The 22,918-nt window shown below is 44.5% G+C and overlaps 1 protein-coding gene across 2 annotated transcripts in view; it reads left to right on the top strand.

Moving 5' to 3' along the window:
- Positions 1 to 22,918, top strand: part of ATP7A (ATPase copper transporting alpha) — a 99,032-nt gene that overhangs the window by 25,540 nt on the left and 50,574 nt on the right. For both annotated transcript variants that reach the window (XM_066584819.1, XM_066584821.1), the window contains exons 4-10: positions 281 to 1,012; positions 12,536 to 12,736; positions 12,846 to 13,009; positions 14,013 to 14,174; positions 14,278 to 14,354; positions 21,480 to 21,702; positions 22,541 to 22,774. In XM_066584819.1, the coding sequence (XP_066440916.1) occupies positions 281 to 1,012; positions 12,536 to 12,736; positions 12,846 to 13,009; positions 14,013 to 14,174; positions 14,278 to 14,354; positions 21,480 to 21,702; positions 22,541 to 22,774 (1,793 nt within the window). The remainder of the gene's footprint in view (positions 1 to 280; positions 1,013 to 12,535; positions 12,737 to 12,845; positions 13,010 to 14,012; positions 14,175 to 14,277; positions 14,355 to 21,479; positions 21,703 to 22,540; positions 22,775 to 22,918) is intronic.

Consider the following 22,918-nt stretch of genomic DNA (forward strand, 5'->3'; position numbering starts at 1 on the left):
GGGAGTCATGAAGCTGCCATACACATGCGATTGTCCAGCGGTTTCGCCAGTGTTGGTGGGTTTGGACTACCCTTGACATTGGCATACTCACATCTTGTATGCTACCAATCATTAGTGTACGGGGCCCTTTGGGCAAACGGTATTGATTGGTAGCATACAAAATGTGAGTTTGACATTGACTAGCAGCTTGGGATGGGGATAAAGTTTCTTTATTCTCAGACATGTTTCAGATGCCTATATGAGGTTTGCTAAGTGATCTGCACATTTTCTGTTTCAACAGTGTCCTTGGACAGTCAAGAAGCTCACATAATCCACCAACCTCACCTCATCTCCGCTGCAGAAATCAGGAGCCAAATAGAAGAAGCTGGTTTTACAGCATCGATTATAAGCAAAGCCCTTCCAAACCTGGGAGCCATTGATATTCTACGCCTGACTAATGGTGTTGATGATGGATCCCAGACCAGGCCAAAGTCTCTCGGTGACCTCACAAGAGTTGTCCTCCAGGTGGAGGGCATGCACTGTAACTCATGTGTTCTGAACATTGAAAGGAACCTTTCCTCACGCCCCGGGGTGTCCAGTGTGGAAGTATCATTAGAAAGGAAATCAGCAGCGATCACTTATAATCCACATGTCCTTAGTCCTGAGGCCGTATGTAGGGCCATAGAGTCTCTGGCACCAGGAACCTTTAAAGCTAGACCTTGTAATGACCTGGAATGTGGTGACCCTTCCATTGTCCCATGTCCATCAGAAAGCAGTAATGCAGAGCAAATCTCCTCCGACTGGACCCATCAGGGGGTGTCCTCTAAAGTCACTGTGGTGAACATTGAAGGGATGACTTGCAATTCTTGTGTGCAATCTATTGAGGACTTCATCTCTCAGAAGCCGGGTGTAAAAACTATCAGCGTGTCTTTGCTAATGAAAAATGGGACAATAGAGTATGACCCCAGTGTGACCAGCCCTGATGCTCTCCTAGCAGCCATAGAAGATATGGGATTTGATGCCTCACTAGCTTGTAAGTATTGTGGTCTGTCTTCTGCGTACTACCCAGCTCTATCCTCTTAAAATGACTTTACCATCAGAAAGGTCCCATAATTTATTCTTCTATGCACAGTCCTAGCGTTGCAGGAAGTCGCAGCACTCCGATTTGCATAAGCACTAGAGACTTTAGTTTGCACCTTTAAGGAGGTTCTGTCATTAGGGGAAAAAAAATCAATACTTGCCTATTCCACCGCCACCATATGCTTACCGCTAGAGATGAGCGAACCTACTCGTTTTGAGTAATTGATCGAGCACCGCGATTTTCGAGTACTTCCGTACTCGGGTGAAAAGATTTGGGGGGCGGGGGGAGGCTTGGCGGAGCGGGGGGTAGCAGCGGGGAACGGGGGAGCCCTCTCTCTCCCCCCCACTCCCCGCTGCAACCCCCCACTCACCCACGGCGCCCCCCCGAATCTTTTCGCCCGAGTACGGAAGTACTCGAAAATCGCGGGGCTCGGGCGAAAAAGGGGCGTTGCCGAGTAGGTTCGCTCATCTCTACTTACCGCATCTTCTCTTCACCCATCTTCCCTCGGCTCCTCCAGTCTCCTGGGTCACATCACCTCCAGCCTTCTGGATCCTCCTCTTCCTGTTTTTGGATCATACATTAGGGGCACTTCACTTCCGGTGTACACGGTCACTAGTGACATAGCGTCCACTGCCTAGCAGGGAATGCCCAAAAATCGGTGGCCTGCTTTAGCACGATATCTCACCGCCAGTGTTTCATATCTATATATATAAAATTGAATGTCTGTCTGTGTGTGTGTCTGTTTGTCCTTTATGCGCTACTACACCATTCATCCGATCGCCATGAAACTTCGGGAAGTTGTTGAGTGCACTCCTGGGAAGATTATAGGCATAGTACATTTATGCTACGATAAATGGCGCGCGTGCGAGCGTCGTCGACAGTTACAACCCCCCACGTAGATTGTTCGATTTCCATCATTGCCACTAATTCTCTCACTTCCCGATGTTGTAGAAACATGAAATTTGGCACGGGCATTGATTATGTCATAAATAGGAAAAGGTAATGGGTCCTAACTCCATTATTCAATTCTAAGCGCCAAAGAATTAGCGTCCAAATTTTACGTACGGAATGTAATTTTCTCACATAGAAACTTGAAATTTGGCACGGGCATTGAATATGTCATAAATAGGAAAAGCTAATGGGTCCCAACTCCATTATTCAATTCTAAGCGCCAAAGAATTAGCGTCCAAATTTTACGTACGGAATCTAATTTTCTCACTTCCTGATGTCATAGAAACGGGAAATTTTGCACGGGCATTAATTATGTCATAAATAGGAAACGCTAATGGGTCCCAACTCGATTATTCAATTCTATGCACCAAAGAATTAGCGTCCAAATTTTACGTACAGAATCTACTTTTCTCACATAGAAACTTGAAATTTGGCACGGGCATTGAATGTCTCGATTATTCAATTCTATGCGCAAAAGAATTAGCGTCCAAATTTTACGTACGTAATCTAATTCTCTCACTTCCTGATATATATAAATGAATGTATGTCTGTCTGTTTGTCCTTTATGCATTACTACACCATTCATCCAATTGCCATGAGACTTTGGGAAGTTGTTGAGTACACTCCTGGGAAGATTACTGGCATAGTACAACTATCCTACGATAGGTGGCGCGCGTGCGAGCATCGTCGACAGTTATGCCCCCCAGACAAAGATCGTTTGATTTCCATCTCAAGCACAAAAGCAAAAGGCATTACGAGCAACGGGATGAGTGTTCAACCAGAAAATGATGCAACCGCCGAACGTTTCGCAAGACAATTGCTGGATATTGAGAATGCTGAGGTAAAATGAAAGCTGTGCTGTGATTGGTTGCTATATATTATACTGCTGAGGTAACATGAAAGCTGTGCTGTGATTGGTTGCTATTTCTTATACTGCTGAGGTAAAATGAAAGCTGTGCTGTGATTGGTTGCTATTTCTTATACTGCTGAGGTAAAATGAAAGCTGTGCTGTGATTGGTTGCTATTTCTTATACTGCTGAGGTAAAATGAAAGCTGTGCTGTGATTGGTTGCTATTTCTTATACTGCTGAGGTAACATGAAAGCTGTGCTGTGATTGGTGGCTACTTCTTATACTACTGAGGTTGCATGAAAGCTGCGCTGTGATTGGTTGTTATATATTATACCACTGAGGTAACATGAAAGCTGCGCTGTGATTGGTTGCTATATATAATACCGCAGAGGTAAAATGAATGCTGCGCTGTGATTGGTTGCTATTTTTTATATTGCTGAGCAGAATAAAAGTTGCGCTGTGATTGGTTGTTATTTCTCTTACTGCTGAGGTAACATGAAAGCTGCGCTGTGATTGGGTGTTATATATTATAAAGCTGAGGTAACATGTAAGCTGCGCTGCGATTGGTTGTTATAAATTATATCACTGAGGTAAAATGAAAGCTGTGCTGTGATTGGTTGTTATTTCTTATACTGCTGAGGTAACAGGAAAGCTGTGCTGTGATTGGTTGCTATATATTATACTGCTGAGGTAACATTAAAGCTGCGCTGTGATTGGTTGTCATCTAGATATATAAAAACGAAGGTATGTATGTCTGTCTGTCTTCGCAGCAACGCGCGATGGGTAAGCTAGTAGTATATAAAAAACAAGTGGCGAGACTTCGCACGTACGCACTCGCGCTAAAGCAGGCTGCCGCGCATTCGGTATTCTCTGCTAGGCAGTGAGGGCTACGACACTAGTGAGCGGGTACACAGACCTGCAGGAAGGAGAAGTATTGTACATAGCGTCACACACAGATCTGGCCGGCTGGAGGTGATGTGACCCGGGGGACCGGAGGAGATCGGTGAGGAGAAGATGCGGTAAGGAGACTAATGGGGAGGAAGGGGCAAGTATAGATTTTTTTTTATTATTATTTTTAATGCTGGAACCCCTTTAAGTCTCCATTTGACTCACTAACGGTTACAGCTCTGTTCAGGGTTCCGTCTGAATAGCTTTTTAGGGGATTCAAATGGCACCCTGAAACAGACTCAACATGGTGAAAAACTAATGGCGGCGTGGGATAAAGCCGCGTGGCTCGGTCGCATTGGAGGTTTAGTGTGGAGCCTCGTTGGCTGATATCTGATACAATCCAAGATGAAATAGTGCAGCTCTATTCCGTTCTGTAAATTGCCAGACAGACTGAATAGACCCCCGTTCAACGCTGTTCAATACTGCCATTAGATGGAGTCATTCAGCCGTCGGATTCCGTTCTCCTGCACCCAGAATGGAGCAAGAAAATGGAAACCATTAAAGCCTGTATAAATGACACCTAAAGCAGTTGTCCATCAGATGTGACTCGGGGCTCATTCACAAAGGCGTAAATATGCACCGTATGAAGCGCGTAATACAGAGTGAATGGGTTTATACACATGCGGATTTTTCATGCAATTTTCAGCCATGTGAAAAGGAAAAAAGCAAAAAAACTCTGCGCTCTAGGACTGAGAACGATTTCCGGACCCACCGGGTCTAGTGGTTTAAAATAACCGTTGTTTAGTAGATAATTTCCGCAACGTGTTTTGGCGCATGTCGGCGCCTTTCTCAAGCATACAAATAGCATTCACAAGGTATATCTAGTAATGAGACTTACAATCGCCATGTCCGCTTCAGACGTTCCGTCGTCATGACGTCACTAAGGTGGGATGGACTTCCGGTTTCAATGTTATGTAAGTCACATGCACGGCGTAGGTGAAACGAAACGTGTGTTCCATTCCCTGTCCTCATTCGTAAAACGGTATGAGAGTATAACGAGCTATCTCATAGTAAAAAATGGTTCTTCTCACCTCCCACTATCAGAACTGTCGGGAGTCTCTTATTGCTACAATATTAACATTCTACATCGCTATCAGTAATTATAAATACATATTCAATCAATTACATGAAAATGCATCTAGTGAACCTCTATGTAAAACCCAATTAATATCATAGATTATCATCAATTAGTGGATATGAATCATTAAAAGTCATAAAGTGGTGAATAAGAATGTTATATAATTGATAATAGCAATGTAAGATACAGAACTTTGCTATCATGTCTTAGTTTTGTCCATATTTCAGACGAGAATAGATCATTAAAGTTTGGCCCCCGTAAATATATACATATTCACTATGAAATCATTGGGGCCTATTGCGATTGTTTGTTTGTGCTTTTCACGCATGCAAAAAAAAAAAAATAATTGTTCACTCGCATGAAAAAAAAACCTGCAACGTGCACAAAATATGTAGTGTTTCGATCCGTGAATACACTGCATATTCCGGAACCAAAATCTGAGCCTTAATTACAGCCATTTCTTGCAATTCTTTGCAGACTGTAATTAATGGCCCATGCCCTACTTCCCTACCCTGTATCACCCCTGAAGTTTTGTGACCTTGCCCCCCACCCACTCAATGTGTCTGTGTATGTATCTATATTATAAGTGTGTAATACATTTCCTTGTCCCTATGGGTGGTATGTGTCTGCATCAACCTCGAGTCCTCTGCCAGAGTTCTAGGCATTTGAGGGTTCTGAGCAGGATCTTGGCACATCACTCTTCTGGATGGCGTACTTGGATGTTGCTCCTGGGATTTGTTGAAGCCATTCACCCAACTTAGGAGTCTCGGCCCCCGAGTGCTCCGACCGCGGGGGTCTCGGCCCCCGAGTGCTCCGACCGCGGGGGTCTCGGCCCCCGAGTGCTCCGACCGCGGGGGTCTCGGCCCCCGAGTGCTCCGACCGCGGGGGTCTCGGCCCCCGAGTGCTCCGACCGCGGGGGTCTCGGCCCCCGAGTGCTCCGACCGCGGGGGTCTCGGCCCCCGAGTGCTCCGACCGCGGGGGTCTCGGCCCCCGAGTGCTCCGACCGCGGGGGTCTCGGCCCCCGAGTGCTCCGACCGCGGGGGTCTCGGCCCCCGAGTGCTCCGACCGCGGGGGTCTCGGCCCCCGAGTGCTCCGACCGCGGGGGTCTCGGCCCCCGAGTGCTCCGACCGCGGGGGTCTCGGCCCCCGAGTGCTCCGACCGCGGGGGTCTCGGCCCCCGAGTGCTCCGACCGCGGGGGTCTCGGCCCCCGAGTGCTCCGACCACCACCAGGACCACTTTAGCCTTTACTTTCCACATCCTCTAACTCTTCTTTCAGGCCCTGGTACTTTTCCAACTTCTCATATTCCTTCTTCCTGATCCTGTTACTGCTATATCTATCACCACCGCTGTGTTCTTATCATTGTCTTCTGGTCATTGACAACTGCTGCGATGTCTGGTTGGTTGGCCACTACTAGATTGTGTGTTCGTATCTGGAAGTCCCACAGGATCTTAGTTCTGTTGTCCATAACTCTCTGTAGGGTCTCCCTTCTGGATTTGGGAAGGTTTAGCCCATTCACAATTCCCTCTACTTGGTTGGGCCGTTCAGTGTATCCTATTGCTGCTTGCATCTTGTCACTATTTGTTGGACGGTCTCTGACGCCTCTCGGCACAGTCTGCACCTTGGATCCTGTCCAGTGTGGTAGATTCCTGCGGCTATGGATTTCACATGTGCTGCTGCTTAGCCCAATTCCTCCCATTCTGTATGTGCTTTTTTATTTTCCTTGCCCAGATGTAGGACTTTGCATTTCTCCTTGTTAAATACCATTCTGTTAGTCGCTGCCTACTGTGAAGCTTTTCTAGATCTTTTTGAATCCTCTCTCTCTCTCTCTCTTCCCTATTAAGCTATTCGTCCTAGCTTTGTGTCATCTGCAAATTTGATCAGTTTCCCATAATTCTCTCCTCCAGATCATTAATAAAAATGTTGAACAACACTGGGCCCAGAACAGATCCTTGTGGTTCCCCCCTTGATACATTCTTCCACTTGGATGTGCAGCTATTTATGACCAGTCTTTGAGTACGATCACTCAGCCAGTTGTGAATCCACCTAATAGTTGCCTTGTTAATCCCATATTTGGTCTTTTTTTTTTCAATAAGTATGGTAAGAGATACTTTGTCAAATGCCTTACTACAGTGCATTTCCCTGATCACCCCAGTCAGTAATACTATCATAGAAGGAAATTAGATTAGTCTGGCATGACTTGTTTGTTACAAACCCATGCTGGCTCTGGTTAATTACGCCATTCTCATCCAAATACTTACATACATGCTGCTTAAAAAGTTATTCAAAGATTCCTGGTATATAAATCAGGCTCACAGGCCTGTAGTTTCCTGGATCCACATTCTTTCCTTTCTTGAAGATTGGAAAAGCGCAAATGTTGTCCCTATCTTCTGGGACTTCTCATGTTCTCCAGAAATTTTCAAAGATTATGGCGAGTGGTTCAGCAATTACCTCTGCTGCTTCCTTTAGGAACCCTGTCCACGGGTGAGGCGGAATATTGCTAGTGATATTCCGCCGCCCAGGAGCAGGGGGGAAGAACTGTCCATTCTCTGTGGTGAGCCTATCTGACAGGCTCACCACGGAAAATTGCAGCATGTCGCGATTTGAGTCCTGCGAGCGGAGACGTAGTACGTCAGCGGTGCATGCTGACGCCATCACGTACGACGGCCTACTGGCCGAAAGTGGGAGGGCGAATAGCTGGAAACGGCCATCTTTGTAAAAGGCCTTCCCGGAGTCCAAAGTAATAGCCATCGGACAGTCAAAGACTTAATTACTTTGTACTCCAGGAAGGCACTACGTTATCAGGCTGAAGTACGTCTCTGCATCAACACGCACACGTCATTGAGCGGTATGCGTGATGACGTCATCACGCTCCGCTTCGCATCACGTCATCAAACTGCGCGTTGACCCTTATAACAAAGTAAGTCCGAGATCGGGGACTGAAATTGAATATCTCTGCCCATATTGGGGATCTGACGTAATTACGGACATTCTTTTGGTGTTAAAGCCTATCTTAGACAGTCTTAACAAAAGTTTAACAAAGTAGTCTAACTAGAAGAACTAATCATGTGACTAACTTTGTTTTGGGAATCTTCTGATTGGACTAGCCTCTGCAAGCACCACCCATGGGAGGAGCTAACCCCTCTATTTAACATGGGACAGATGACTTAAGCACACATAGCTCTGACCTACTATCAAGGCCGGAGGCTCTGCCTCTCATATCATTAATTTCATCAGTTCCTCTGTTCTAAAGGCTAACGCTAGGCTGATCGTACAAAACCCTTATATCGGTTTTTAGTTCTATTGAATTCAAGACTTCTCTATATCAAATAACATTTAGGAGCGAACTGTTTCCAAATAGGGAAGGAATTAGTGGAAATCCCATTAATCCTTGATCTTCCTAGCGTTGGTTTAGCCATTATACTAAAGGGAACATTTCCAACACTTGGTCCAATCAGCAGTGCTCTAATCCGGACCCCACAACATAAACCAGATAAACCCCAATGACATTCTTAACATGGTTTCCCTCACAAGTACCGCAATGAATGTTTGTGGGGCTGGTCTGCGCACATCTATTGGACCCGTGAACAAACCCCTTTCATCATACAGTTTGCACATCCATCTTTACCCTCACTGATATTTCTGGGTACCTGTGGGGATCCCCAGATCATCAGTAGATGAAAATCCATCTTTTTCTCTGATGTTCATAACATCCCGCTCATCTGTTCCTGATGATCCGCCGATACGTAGCGGGAAATGCGTCGAACTATACAAAGAGCCGCCTACTAGTATGAAACATCCAAAAAGTTCCTAAATATCTAGAAATCTATGAATCCCCCCGCACTGCTACTTAATACATAAAGCTTTACCAGAAGGCTTTCTATCCTGAACAGACAGTGAACATATAATCAGTCCAGCTTTACATCTGCACAAAAGACACACAGAGCTCCGTGTTACCGACAGGTACTCGCAGCTTTACTGGAAGGCCTCATCCCCTGATGAGAAAACGAGCGTGAAATGAAACAGAACTGGGAGAAACCAGTAGAAGATAAACCCAGTAAATCTGTTCTGTATGAGAAGGCAGGATATACCATCGGATTGCTCTACATATACTGGTGGCCCGTCTGATACATGGAGCAGTTCGGATCCACACGTTTGTCTCTTATTAACAAGCCGTATTCTCATCCCAGATCGGTAAATCTAAAAGTCCTACATTGCGGCATTAGATTAGGAGATATGTTTATAATCGGAGACCGTATAATGTGTGTGAATTAATGTTTTGCTTGGAGGATTACTCCCGTACAATAGTGCAGACCGCGGCGTTTGTCTTATATGGACTACTGTGTTTCCCCAAAAATAAGACAGTGTCTTATATTAATTTTTGTTCCAAAAGGTTTAACTTTTTTACATGTATAGCTGCCTGGACACTATTTAAATTGACTTTTTTAATTAACTGTTAGCAGGGCTTAATTTTGGAGTAGGGCTTATATTTCAAGCATCCTCAAAAAGCCTGAAAAATCATTTTGCATCCTCAAAAATTCTGGAAAATCATGCTATGTTTTATTTTCAGGGAAACGGGGTACATGTGGGTTTGTCATTTTCTTTGATATCATGATATTCACTCTATTGAGGTTTTTGTTCTTGTCCTCATGTTTCCCGCGTGCCCATGAGATATATATTTAATTGATATCTAATAAAATTTATGATATTTTAATATTGTCTAAACTGTGAAGGGCATTTGACTAAATTTAGACTTTTTTGCCTCTGTGAATCATAACTCCTTTATTTATCCATCGACGTCGCTGTATGAGGGCTTGTTCTTTGCGGGACGAGTTGTATTTTTCATTGGTGCTATTTAACGTGCCATATAATGTACCGAAAAACTTTTACAAAATTGTAAGTGGAGAGAAATGAAAAAAAAATATCACATTCTGCCATCTTTCATTGCGTCTTGTTTCTATGGCGCACAAACTGCAACAAAAATGACCTCATAACTTTATTCTATGGGTCAGTACTGTTACGGCAAAAATGTATGGCTGTTTAAAGGGGTTCTGACATAACAAAAAAAAAAAAACAACTTTTACTTACCTTGCCTGGCCAGGACCGATCGCCAGGCATGTCCCCTCCAGCCGGCATCATCTTCTTTTGCTGATTGAAGCAGAGCTGGAACAAAAGGGAGCAGAGAGGAGAAAGATCTCCCCCGCCGGCATCCGAATCTTTGCGGGCGAGTAGGCAGGTACTCGAAAAGGACGATACTCGCTTGAGTATCTGTCCCTAACTACGGTAGTACGCTCACTCTTCTCTAGTTATGCCTCTACCATCCTACCAAACTTCATAAAAAAGCCGGGTAGAAAAGGTCTTGTTTATTTTTTTTTTTCCTGGTGGGCTTAGCCTGAATGATCTGGGGGCTCCTGCAATACCAGACCGGGCCACTGCAACGTTGGCAAGAGATATCCGCTTCCAGTTCTGTCTGCAATGATGGCGGATTTAGCTTTTTAACTGCGACATGAGTGGCCGTGCCCTGCCTGCCATCTTCAGGGTAGGATCCCATGGCACTGGCTCCTGTAATGAGGACGATAGCCCAGCTGGTAGGGCAGGATGTGGTCGGTCTATGCAAAATAACAATGCAGTCATTTAGAAAAATAATTCTATTGTCACGTTTTGCACTAAAATTATTATTTTTCTTGTTAAACATCAAAGATAATTGGAAATCTTCCGAGCTGCGTGAATAGTTTGTAGCCGCCGCATTTTCAAGCTGCTGGTAAAACCTTGCCAGAATGGATACAATATTTTGTAGTCTGTTTTCAATCCGGTGATCGTGGAGGTGTTTTTTGTTTTTTAATTTTTGCTACTTTGTGGCTGCTGTAACATCTAATATAAGGAAGCCTGCAGTAAGGTTGGGACATCGAAAACCGATACATTGCTAATGCTTTGGCGATACTTGTCAGCGATAGTGTTATGTCCGATATATCAGTAACATCGATAGTTTAAGGCGATATGATATTGATTTTTGTAAGGGAGGAAGGTGTCTTGTGGTCCGGTGACCAGATTATCTTTCTTTACATTCCGCCCTTTCCTTTGTGTTGCACAGGATGTAGTTTTGCTCGAGGCACTAATGAACTTATAAACAAGTTCTAAAAACTTCTGGAAAGCGTGAGGTGACTGTCACCAATAAGGTTGGCTCCAGGCAAAACGACTCTCAGAATAGTGGGGTCTTCGGCCCTCCTCCACATGCGTTTGTTCATCGCGTTAGGCCCAGGCTCTGAACGCTGGTGTGTAACACAATGGCTGTGGGCAATGCTTTCTAAATGAAAGCTGGAGGGCTGCGCTGAACGCACGAAGGTCGCATCCAGAAAAGGAGACGGACATGTCGTGTTTTCAGCGTCTAACGCGAACGCAGTCCCCATAGAAAAGATGAGACCCAGCTACCGCAATTACAATTGTGTTCGGGGCACTGCGTTCGCGTTACCAGGCCCTGCATTGTTTACAGGTTGCCATAGAGACCATTGGTCCCTCAGCGGCAACTTGAAAAAATGCAGGGCACGCACGCACACACGCACACACACACACAGATCACGCACGCATCCCATCAGCTCCAGCAGCCAGCTTCTGGCTTCCTTGTCGCTGGCAGGACCTTGTTTGTGTGTTTACTTCCAATCATCTCTCTGCACTCCCGGTCATGTCTGCTGGAAGGAGCATTGTGAAGGGAGAGCAGGCGAGCAAATTAATACTTGGCTCATTAGATAACGATTATTGGGGCCGATGATAAAAAACTTCTTTTCATACCTAACTGTAATTCTATCTTTCATCTGTAATTTTTTATTTTCATTGGTAACTTTAATATATTTTCATGTTATTAATAATTTAACAGTTTAAAGTTTTAACAGAAAACTAATTTTTTTCTTGATTGTTGCTTTAATAACCCCGGACCTGTTTTATTTTTATACAGCATTTAAAAAAAGCCGATATATCGAAATATCGATAGTTTTCCACCGATATTTTACAATAATCGATAGTTTGTTCAGCGATAGTTGATACTATAGACTATCGATATTTTTGTGTCGATGTCCCAACCCTGGCCTGCAGGCTTTTCCTTGCACCGCCCTCTGACCCCCTGCGTGACATTTGGTGGAGGGCTTTGGTGTCATTAGATTTGTGACATCCTCACCACCGCCGTTCCTACGTTAAGTCTAGCAGCGCTGTTATGTTTTAGCCATCAGCTCCGCTAGGGAGAGTCGGGCTCCTTCACATTGGCGAGGGCAATATCGGGTAGTGAATCACAGCCCAATATCACCCTCACAATCCATGTGGAAACCTCTGGATGCGAGGTCTCTTCACTTGGAAACAGCCTCACATCCCTGCTGGGCTGGAGGACATCCCTGGCAGGGGATTGCAATGTTTTCCCATTGTTTCCAATGGGGCCGGCGCTGCTGCCACCGTCACCACTGAAAACCAATGGGCGATATCGCAAAAAGAAAGGAGATGATGCTATTTTTTAGAGGGATCGGTCTGGATATGCGTCTCCTCCAGTAACCAGAATATGATGGACATTTTAGATATTGATATGTAACCCGATTCTGCTCTATTGAATAAAGTGTTTCAGCTTTCTTCTCTATTAAAGGCTATTTTTTATCTACCCGACATTTTAAGGTCTTTCATCTGAAATTCGTAAGGAGCCCGCACAGAAACCTCCGCGCAATTCTTTTCACCTAAAAGAAAGCATGAGCAAAGAATCCGTGGAACCCAGCAACCAGGAAGCCCGAGCAAGCACCAAATGTTTCGTACAGGTCTCCGGTATGACTTGTGCGTCCTGCGTAGCCAACATAGAGAGGAATCTCCGCAGGGAAGACGGTCAGTGTCCTCTAATGCATCGCTGCAACCCTTAGGAGCACAGAGTGGCGTTCGCACCCACCCAAAATGTCTAGTTGCCTTTAATGGTGCCATGTTTTGTCTTTTTTAGGTATACATTCTGTCTTAGTAGCTTTAATGGCAGGCAAAGCAGAAGTGAGGTACAACCCAATGATTCTACAGCCCTCGGACATTGTGGAGCTCATCCAAGAACTGGGCTTTCAGGCATCCGTACTGGAGGACTACGATGAAGGAGATGGTGTTCTGGAGCTGGTGGTAAGAGGACGAGGCTCATCTCTTATGGTGGGACCATGGGATGTGCTTCTAGCATGATGAACTTCACCCATTTACACATTCGTTTACTGGATTTTTTTACTCCGTCTGCTATTTTTGTTTTTCATTGTAGTTGGACAGCTGACTTTATAAGGCAGCTTTAGAGGGGGTGATTAATCACTGGAAACTGCAAATTTGGGTGATTAGTCTCCCTGTGTACAAGCGGCTGCCGACAGGGCACCGAGCGGCACGTCGATTGTCAGAGTCTCTTGGTTTGTAGTAGAACTAAAAACTAATGGACTGTCAGACTGTGTAAACAGGAGTGACTCGATCTTTGAGCGACTGCCTGTTTACTGTGAATAGAGGCGGGCGGCCGGAGCGATCTCTGACCACTCTGCCTTCGTTCATAGGATGACTATTGCTCCTGCGTAAAAGCACAGGCGTGATGATCTCTGAACAGGTGCCAGGCTCTAACTAGCCCAACAGTTGACCCGTGTAAAGGGACCTTTTATTCTGTAGCTAGTCAAGGACATCCACAATCCAGTAGTCCTTCCATGTGAAGCACTAATCATTGTATGTTGATACTAGGACTCTTTGGAACGCTGATAATTGGTTCTGAAACCCCAAAATATTACTCAAAAGTAGCACAAACTAAAGATTAGAGAAAACAAACCGATACCGAATACAAGAAAAAAGTCCTTTTATGTAATAGAATTATTTGTATAATGCCAACATATTCCACAGCGCTTTAGAAATCGGGAAAAACCTACATAAAACGGGGGGAGGAGGGTGCTCGCGAGTCCATTACCAGCCATGTTTGTGAGGAAAGACCATCGTGTTGAAAATATTGTATCCTGAGGTCGTTGCAACTTGCAGGACCGCTCTAGTGTTAAAGGGGTTGCCTTGCCCAGACACTTTTAAAAATAAGTTCCACGTTAAACACACCAGTTGTTTGGGGGTTTTGTGATACAGATGAAGAATGGTTTGTGATACTTGTCTCTCCCAGGTTAGAGGGATGACCTGCGCATCCTGTGTGCATAAAATAGAGTCCTGCCTGATGAAGACTCCAGGGGTGCAGTACAGTTCGGTTGCACTTGCAACAAATAAAGCTCACATTAAATATGATCCAGAGGTGATTGGACCTAGAGACCTCATGAAGATAATTAATGTAAGTGTTTAATGTCCGCAGCGCTGCATGTCATGGGCAGATGTGCTCTACTAAGTGGATTACCTGTTTATCATGTGATCATTGTGTTTTCCATGTTATCTAGGATTTAGGATTCAGTTCATCTTTAGTTAAAAAAGATAGATCTGCAAGTCATCTGGATCACCGGACTGAAATCCGGAGGTGTGTATTATTGCATGAGTTACTCTTAAATGTGTATTAAAGCATAACCTGTCACTTCTCCTCACATTTGTGTGTTAGTAAATATGCGTGTTCCCCAGGAATTAAGAATTCCGGAGGATCCAACTCTGAATTGTCTGATTCCTCTACTATTCCTCCTTGGAATTAATGACTACATTGACAACTGGGTGTGTCCCTACTTACTGACATTGTCCAATCAGTGCTTTAGTGGCAAGTTATAAGAGAAATTGTAACAGCCAGTTACTTTATGAATAAATTTTGTGTTATAATTTCCAAATATTTAAATTTGCTTATTACCAATAACCATGTAGGACGAGGTTAAGAATAGGAGTGTGTGTGAAGTGCAATATACAAAATTGTCTGCAGAGGGGGATAGACAGGCATTCTGGAACCTGAAAAGTAAGAACACCTGTGGGTATGGCAGGAACTACGGTAGATAGAAAGATCAGTTCCTTCCACGCGGAGAGGTTGGCGATAGATGGGAGATAGATGGATGTACAATTATACACACACTAATATATATCTTCCAATTAATTTGGATGTTGAAGAAAACTCTAAAACCATCTGAGGATTACAGGGGAAGTACGTGAACAGATTAAGGTCATGGGACTGAATTTTTGAGTTTTGAGGGAAAGAGTCTTTATTAAAAAAAATGAGGCGATAGAGGATGCCTTTGTGCAGGTAAAAGGTGTTGATGGGTCCTACTGGCCTTGTACATTTGTAAATAATAGGGATTAGTGATGAGCGAGTATACTCGCTAAGGGCAATTGCTCGAGCGAGCATTGCCCTTAGCGAGTACCTGCCGGCTCGAGACAAAATGTTTGGGTGCCGGTGGCAGGCAGGGAGCTGCGGGGGAGAGCGGAGAGGAACGGAGGGGAGATCTCTCTCTCTCCCCTCCCCCTGCTCCCTCGCACCGGCACCCGAACCTTTTGTCTCGAGTGGGCAGGTACTTGCTAAAGGGCAATGCTCGCTCGAGTAATTGCCCTTAGCGAGTATACTCGCTCATCTCTAATAGGGATCCAACAGATAAATCTTCCTACAAAGTGAAACTCCTGAGGGCAGTTAGTAGAAAGGACCGCTCAACTGAACCAAAGGCCTTGGGAGCGTCCAGTGAGGCGGAGGCCCAGTTCTTGGTCACGGTGTGTTCCAGCTGCTTAAGCACCTACACTATGATTACCTGTTATGGATCTACCTGGGATAAGTCTGAATTGGTCAGGATGGACAATAGAAGTAATGACTGAATATAGGGTGGTGGTGAGAATTTTTTTATCACCTTATAACTGTCATGTAAAAGGGCAATGCGAGCGTGTGAGCGATCTGCACTTGAAGTTCTTCTAGTTCAAAAATGACTATAAGGCTCCTGCACACCTGCGTTTTTCTTGTGCATTTTTTTCAGACGATATCGCTGCGTTTTTCTAATGCGATTATCAATGGGACTTTCTAATGTAAAAACGCATCACAAGTTGGCGCTTCTGCAATTTTTGTGCGATGTTTTTAACATTAGAAAGTCCCATTGATAATCGCATTTAAAAAACGCAGCGTACGCTTTCCATAGTGCTGCTAGTTACCTAAAAATTAAGGGCAGTGTTGGGAATTGCAAAAGGTCTAAGTTTTATAATCCATCTCTTCTTGGGGTGTGGAGATAGTGGATGGGTACATTTGAGTTGTAGAACTCTTGGAAGGGTAGTAACATTGGTATGTAAGGCTGAAAAATGTCCACTCAGTTCAGCCCACTACCCCCAATGTTGATACAGAGGAAGGGGAAAAACCCAAATGAGGCAGAAGCCAATTTTTCCTCATTTAAGGGAAAAAATTCCTTCCCGACTCCAATCTGGCAATCAGAATAATCCCCGAATCACCGACCATTCTAAATTATTAATGTTTACATCATAATATTGTATCATTCAAGAAAGGCGTCCAGGTCCCCCTTGAACTCTTATCGTATCCCCATCACCACGTCCTCAGGCAGAGAGTTCCACAGTCTTACTGCTCTTACAGTAAAGAACCCCCTTCTGTGTTATGTAGAAACCCTCCTTCCTCTAGACGTACAGGGCGCTCCCCATGATGGAATGTTCGTGTTATGCTTTAGGCCAATACCTCTATTTGTGTTAATTTGGAGTATGGAGGGAGAGGAGTGCGATCGGTTCACCACAGGGGGCAGCATTTTCTGAACGGATTCCAAGAAAGATTGTTTAGTGAACAATAAGCGCCGTGATGCCCGCTCTTGTAGACGTACAATATGCCGCTGCTTAGCCTCTTAGACCTAATAGGCTAATCCGCTTTCTGCGCTCAATGTCTCTTTTAAGATATTTAAATGTCCTTAAATTATTTTTCAAAGTATCCCATTGGATGAGGGTGACGGAATGATCAAAGTTATCAATGAGAAATGAGTTCAGTTGGTTTGGGATTCTGTTGTGAACCCCTCATATTCTGTATTACAGACATTAGTTTGTATGGCTGCTGCAGGAAAATAAAACTTCCAAGTTCCCATGGCGATTGGAGTTTATATCTGGGGCTCCAACAGTCGGACTTTGTCATCTGTTTATTGTTGAGGGACTCTTACAAAGCGTAATCGGGGCATTTGTTAGATGCATCCATGAGACAAGCAGGCAGCTGTTGCTTCGCCATCCTCTGATATGGGATGGACATATGGGAACCAAAACCCCAGAAGAGGAAGAACCCGCGGTGTGGCGCAGGCTGCATGGTGCCAGCTTTTACTTCTGCTTTCTGTCACTCAGAATAATTGCTATCCGATTTTAAACTTTTACGACAGTCGACATCCACTACAATGGAGCAGTTATCTTATTTAATGAAATGCTTACCTACACCCTAGATCTTCATTTTAGTATACGGCGGTTGATCTGTGTGAGTGACGCGTGCAACCGAACTCTATCTAACACACACCCTAGAGGAGCCATGACTGTGACATCATCACAGGTCCGAAACCAGCAGCCGTGCGCTTACAATGCCAGTCCCTATCACTGTACAGAGAGGCACCAAAATTAGGATTATTCACCCTGGGAAAAAGACGGCTAAGGGGCGATCAAATAACTATGTATAACTACATGAGGGGATGACACAAGGATCTCTCCCATGATCTGTTTATACCCAGGACTGTGACTGTAACAAGAGGGCATCCGCTACGTCTAGAAGAAAGCAGGTTTCATCACCATTTTTTCTGTGACATATAGGACTTTTTTTTTATATATCTTTTTCACTGACTTTTTTTCCCCGTTTTTAGTTTTATTGCGGGTAAAAAGCTAAAAAACATGATTTTTTTTTTTCACATTTACAGTTTTTAAAAAAATTATTTTTATATTTCCACTAAAATAAAGTATGGGAATGAATTCCTCTATTTGTTTCGGACGTTTTGATATATAGTATGTATGGTTTTTGTTGGCGTCTGCTTTGTGTTATTTTCTTTCTTATGTATATATTGTTGTTTACTTCTGTAATATTGTTTTCTTTGTGTATGTAATCATGTTGTTTACTATCTATGTCCCCCATGACGTCATATAAGACCTCTGGGGCCATTCACATTTTTTTTTCTTCATTTGACACTTTCCCACTGTAGCTGGGGCGTCCATAGAAGCCCCAGTTACAGGGGAATGCAACCCCTGTAGTGATATTAGTCACTGGCAGAGCTGGCAGGGTCTAGTTTGACCCTCTGCAGTAGCAGGGAATCCTGGGAGGTGCTCATTGAGCACTGTGTATTGGGGAAGCAGAAGGTAGAAAGGGTTAAAAACCCCTCCTGCCTTCTGCTCTTTGTTATCAGCTGTTACTAACAACTGATAACCCGTCCTGTCTCTGACTAATTGCAGAGCAGGAGACTTAAAGCACCACCATAATTTTACTAACGGCAGTGCTCTAAGCCTAGGACCAGCCGCCGTAAATTTACTGTGCCTGGTCCTTAATGGGTTAAGAGGGACTAGACCTCTTTCCAGAGCGCTATGATATTACAGGATATAGACATTAGGTGACCAATCAGGGTTGTTGATCCAGGTCTTACAGTCAGGTAGGAACTATCAGAGGCTGATCCAGGGGTTATTCTGACTGTCATTATGGAGTCGGGAAAGAATTTTTTTCCTCCAAATGAACTAAATTGGCACCTACTTTGTTTTTTTTTTTTGTTTTTTTTTGCCTCCTGCTGGACCAACAAGGATGGGGGAGGTGGGCAGGCTGAACTATATTATATCAGTAAGTGGCGAATTGCATCACCAGGAACACTGATAAAATAATTTCCTAATCTTTACCAGCATCTGTATACAGAAGAAATACATTCCCCCTGTATATAGTGATATGCAGCATGCTAGTAGAAGCTAATATTTCCTGTATATAGTTAGATATGTACGGTTGGTATAAGTTATACCAGCTATACATGCGGTGCATACCTTGTTGTACCATGTCCGGGGGCTCTGCTCTCCTCTGCACCACTTGCCAGACAATCATGCGGCCGGCGCTGCAGTATCAATATGCCTTTCGTTTTCCCCACCGCACTGCTCTGCTCCTGTTGCAGTCTTCTTGTCGAGCGTTCTTTGTGCAAATTAACTTGTAACAATCCACCTGGCAGTCTGCCGGCGGCTCTGCTCTGGGTTTTGTCACAACCCCATCCTTTCATAATGAGCACATACACATCCCAGACACGGTGCACACACGGGACATGAGAGGCAGATGACTGCTGGTGGGAGCTGTCCGCGGCCTGCAGTGATGGAGAGCAGTATTAGTATGTGTATACTAGAAAGTTGTAGGATTCCCTAATTTAGAAATGACTATGTTAAAGGGCCACCCTAGTGAAAACACATATTTCCATCCCTTCGCCCTGCCGCACTGTCACACTCCGGACATATATAATCTAAATAAATATTGCACTGCCTTCCGTGTTGTGTAGCCTCCTGTGTGATACTTATCAGACACTGTCTTTATGTTTTAGACTTCGCCCTTCTTCATCTTCCTCTATGATCTGCTAGTAATCCCATGAAACATCAGCACAGCATCCTATGACTACGTAGAACGATTACCGTGTCTGCCTGCTGGGAGGACAGTCTGATTATCATTACCTGCTATAGACACCTACATAAGTCTACAGTCAGGGAGGAAAAACTGTCAAGTTGATTATAGCGCTGTGATGGGAGCCTCTAATCATCGTCCGCAGCAGCTGTGATCAAACTTTTCCCCCACCCCTCTGTGAAGAGCCTTTTATAGTTCATTCCATGTAACATCAAATAGGAATTCTGGTGACTGAAAAGTGACTTTTTTTGAGAAAACCGAGACAAGTAATTCTCAGATGGCCACAATGAGATTCCATGATGCAAAGAGATGGATTCGGAGAATTTCCAAATAACGAAACGAGATAATGCTAGCTGATTTATATATACTGGGGACTAATTACATAATGAAGAGAAAATTTCACTAGTGTGGCTCTTTAATTAAAAACCACTCCTTTGATCAGTGTTAACCGCTTGCTGCAGTGTTTTGCAGTCTGGTAAACCATCAACATTAGGCCTCCTTCACACGGGCAACACCGCATCGCTGCGAGAAAATCTCAGCGATATTGCATCGCTGCACCGTGCGATATCACTGCGATTTTTCTCGCAGCAATACAGCGATTTTGTAGCGCTACAAAGTCGCATGTGACACTACAAAATCGCTCGACTTTGTAGCATCACGTGCAAAGAATTTCGTGGGGGCTTGAAATATATGCCCTACCCCAAAAATAAGCTGTAACTAAAGGAGGGGGGAAAAAAAGTATACATCACCTCTTCCGCGCTGTCCGGGGCACCGCCGCAGCTTCTCTCCAGGCACTGATCATCATCTTCATCTTCTGGAAGCGCTGGCTGTGATTTGGCTGACGCATTTAGCCAATCACACCCAGTGCTTGAAGAATGGCTGTGATTGGTTCAATTATTGCCATTCATCGAGGACTTGCTGTGATTTGCTAAGTGTCTGCCAATCACAGCCACCGCTTCCATGAGGCGGGGATTTTAGAATTCCCAGCCAAAAGAGAAGATGATCAGTGCCGGGATTCGAGGAGAAGATGCGGCCAGACTGACAGCTCGTCTAAGGTGATGTATGTGTGGTTTTTTTTTGTTCGTTTTTTTTTTCCAGCAGTAAGGGCTTAGATTATAGCTTTGACAGTAGCATTTGCTACTGCCAAAGTTGCATCGCATGCAAACTCCATAGGGAAACATGGGCTACAAAACCTCGCGTGTAGCGGGCATATCGCCGGACCTGCGAGGTTTGTGTGTCGTTTTGTAGCATGCTACAAAACACATTATGTGTGAAGGAACCCGTAGGAATGCATGGGCTTCTCATACATGCGATTAGTCGCCCGTGTGAAGGAGGCCTTACTGCTCAGTAGTCTTATGTAGGAAGCACTAGAATGCAGTCCAATAGACTACAGTGCGTTCTTGAAGCTCCGCCCTCATGTCTATTGGCTCTGGTGGCAGAACACCAGAACAGAATACCTTAAGCCATGCATTTACAGAACTGCCTGTATAAAGTTAAATCCAGGCTTTAACCCCTTACTGATTACCTCTAGCTCTGTTCCTTCTACAGGAAAAGGTGAATTGAGCTAGTTTGTCTAAAACTACAGTGGTTTGAAGAACAAGACAAGTCTGTTGCTGTGGTAGAACCAGAGCTCTAGCTGTTCGTAGTGGGGTCAGGAATACTGGATTCACAGCGGCCCTATCTGTGTGCCAAGGGGGAGGGGCGGGGGGCAGAGGAGAACATGGACTATTTTCACGATATCAACCCCCCCCCCCCCCCACTATTAATCAGTTAAAATCAAGGAGTTACTTTCCCGTGCAACTTCCGTCCGTATCGCAGTCAGACAACTCACTGGGGGAAGTCATTTGTGTAAGCCGATAGTTCTGTACCACATCGAGGTACAGCCGGTGTGCCCCTGAATAATTCAGATTGGATCTCGTGGCATCTCCAACTTTCTGACGCTCGTATTACCCTTTCTCGGAAGATACCTGCCTGCAGTATTTCCTGGACATGATTGTCTTGACTATAACTTGATAATCTACAATGTTTCCTTCCCCTTGTCAGTGAGAACGTCTTGGCTCTAGCAAGTAATGTCATCTGGGAACTTCTCTTTTTTTTAAGGTGGAAGCGATCGTTTCTGATCAGTTTGTTCTTCTGCATTCCTGTGATGGGTCTAATGATCTTTATGATGTTCATGGACACCCAGCACATGTTGCTTCACCACCACAATATAACATTGGATGATATAACAACATATCCCCCTACGATGGTCCTGGAGTATCAGCTCATGCCAGGCTTGTCCATCATGAACCTGCTGTCGTTCCTGTTGTGTGTCCCCGTACAGGTAAGTGACCTTATTAGAGGAAGCACCTTGTCGCTGTGGCCTTGGCTCCGCACTGTAGGTAATCTCTCCACGTTATAAACGTCACGCTGAGCAAATATTCCGTTATTACTTCTCTTTTCGATAAGTTCTCACCATACAAGAGAAGGAACAATCAGCGCCTGGTGCAATAATCCACATGGGAAACAGAGGCAGATTTATGATTACTGTCTACTTAGTTACATACTGCAGATTGAACAGTCTTAACGTGCGCCAAACTTATCCCAGTGACTTGTGTTGGATGATGAATCTGACTGTCTAGTCTCACTTTATACCATCTATTTGTTATTAGTTTACGCCAAACTTTTGGCGCAGTTTTTGGTGCTCTCGCATTGTATGTCATGCTCATTTCTACAAAGCCACAACCTTTTGTTGGGCCTGTCGTTAAGTGAAAATGTGGCGCAAACCATGTAAGGCTGCCTGTCTACGCTAGTAGTCACCGCCATTTCCCACAATGAACCGATCATAATAGGTTTATCACAGAAAATCGCAGCATGCCGCGACTTTTAAACGCAAGTGGAAAATCGCGGCAGATTTCCATCGGGCTGCGCTTTCCATAGTTATCCTATGGAAAGTGTTTCATGCGTTACCCACGTGCAGAATATCGCCGCGGATGACGCAATGAAGTATCGCCTGTGCACAGGAGGCCTAGCTCAGTTTTCTGGTGCAGTTTGGTAGACTGTAGTCATATATTGTAAAGCCTTTTCCCAATTCCAATCTTGTGTCTACCCGTATTACTGTTAGACATTTCACGATGTTTGTAGAGTACTAGTGACAGGCTGCTTCTGTCAATGTGTTTCAGTTTTTAGGTGGGTGGTACTTCTACATACAAGCATACAAAGCGCTGAAGCATAAGACTGCTAATATGGATGTCCTCATCGTCCTAGCCACCTCCATTGCTTTTATTTATTCGCTGGTTGTCCTTCTGGTTGCAATGTTTGAAAAAGCCAAAGTAAACCCAATTACCTTTTTTGACACCCCACCAATGCTGTTTGTGTTCATTGCATTGGGCCGGTGGCTGGAGCACGTCGCTAAGGTAAGTGGTCATGTTAATATAAGTTTACCGGGGGCCGGGGGCCATGAAGCAGATGCACCTACTATCTGTCTGGAAGGCTCTGGCTTCGGTGAACCTGTGTACTTAAACATGTTCTTAGTCCATAATAGCTGTTGAAAAACGTAG

Source organism: Eleutherodactylus coqui, chromosome 12, assembly GCF_035609145.1.
Source record: "Eleutherodactylus coqui strain aEleCoq1 chromosome 12, aEleCoq1.hap1, whole genome shotgun sequence".
Lineage (NCBI taxonomy): Eukaryota > Metazoa > Chordata > Amphibia > Anura > Eleutherodactylidae > Eleutherodactylus > Eleutherodactylus coqui.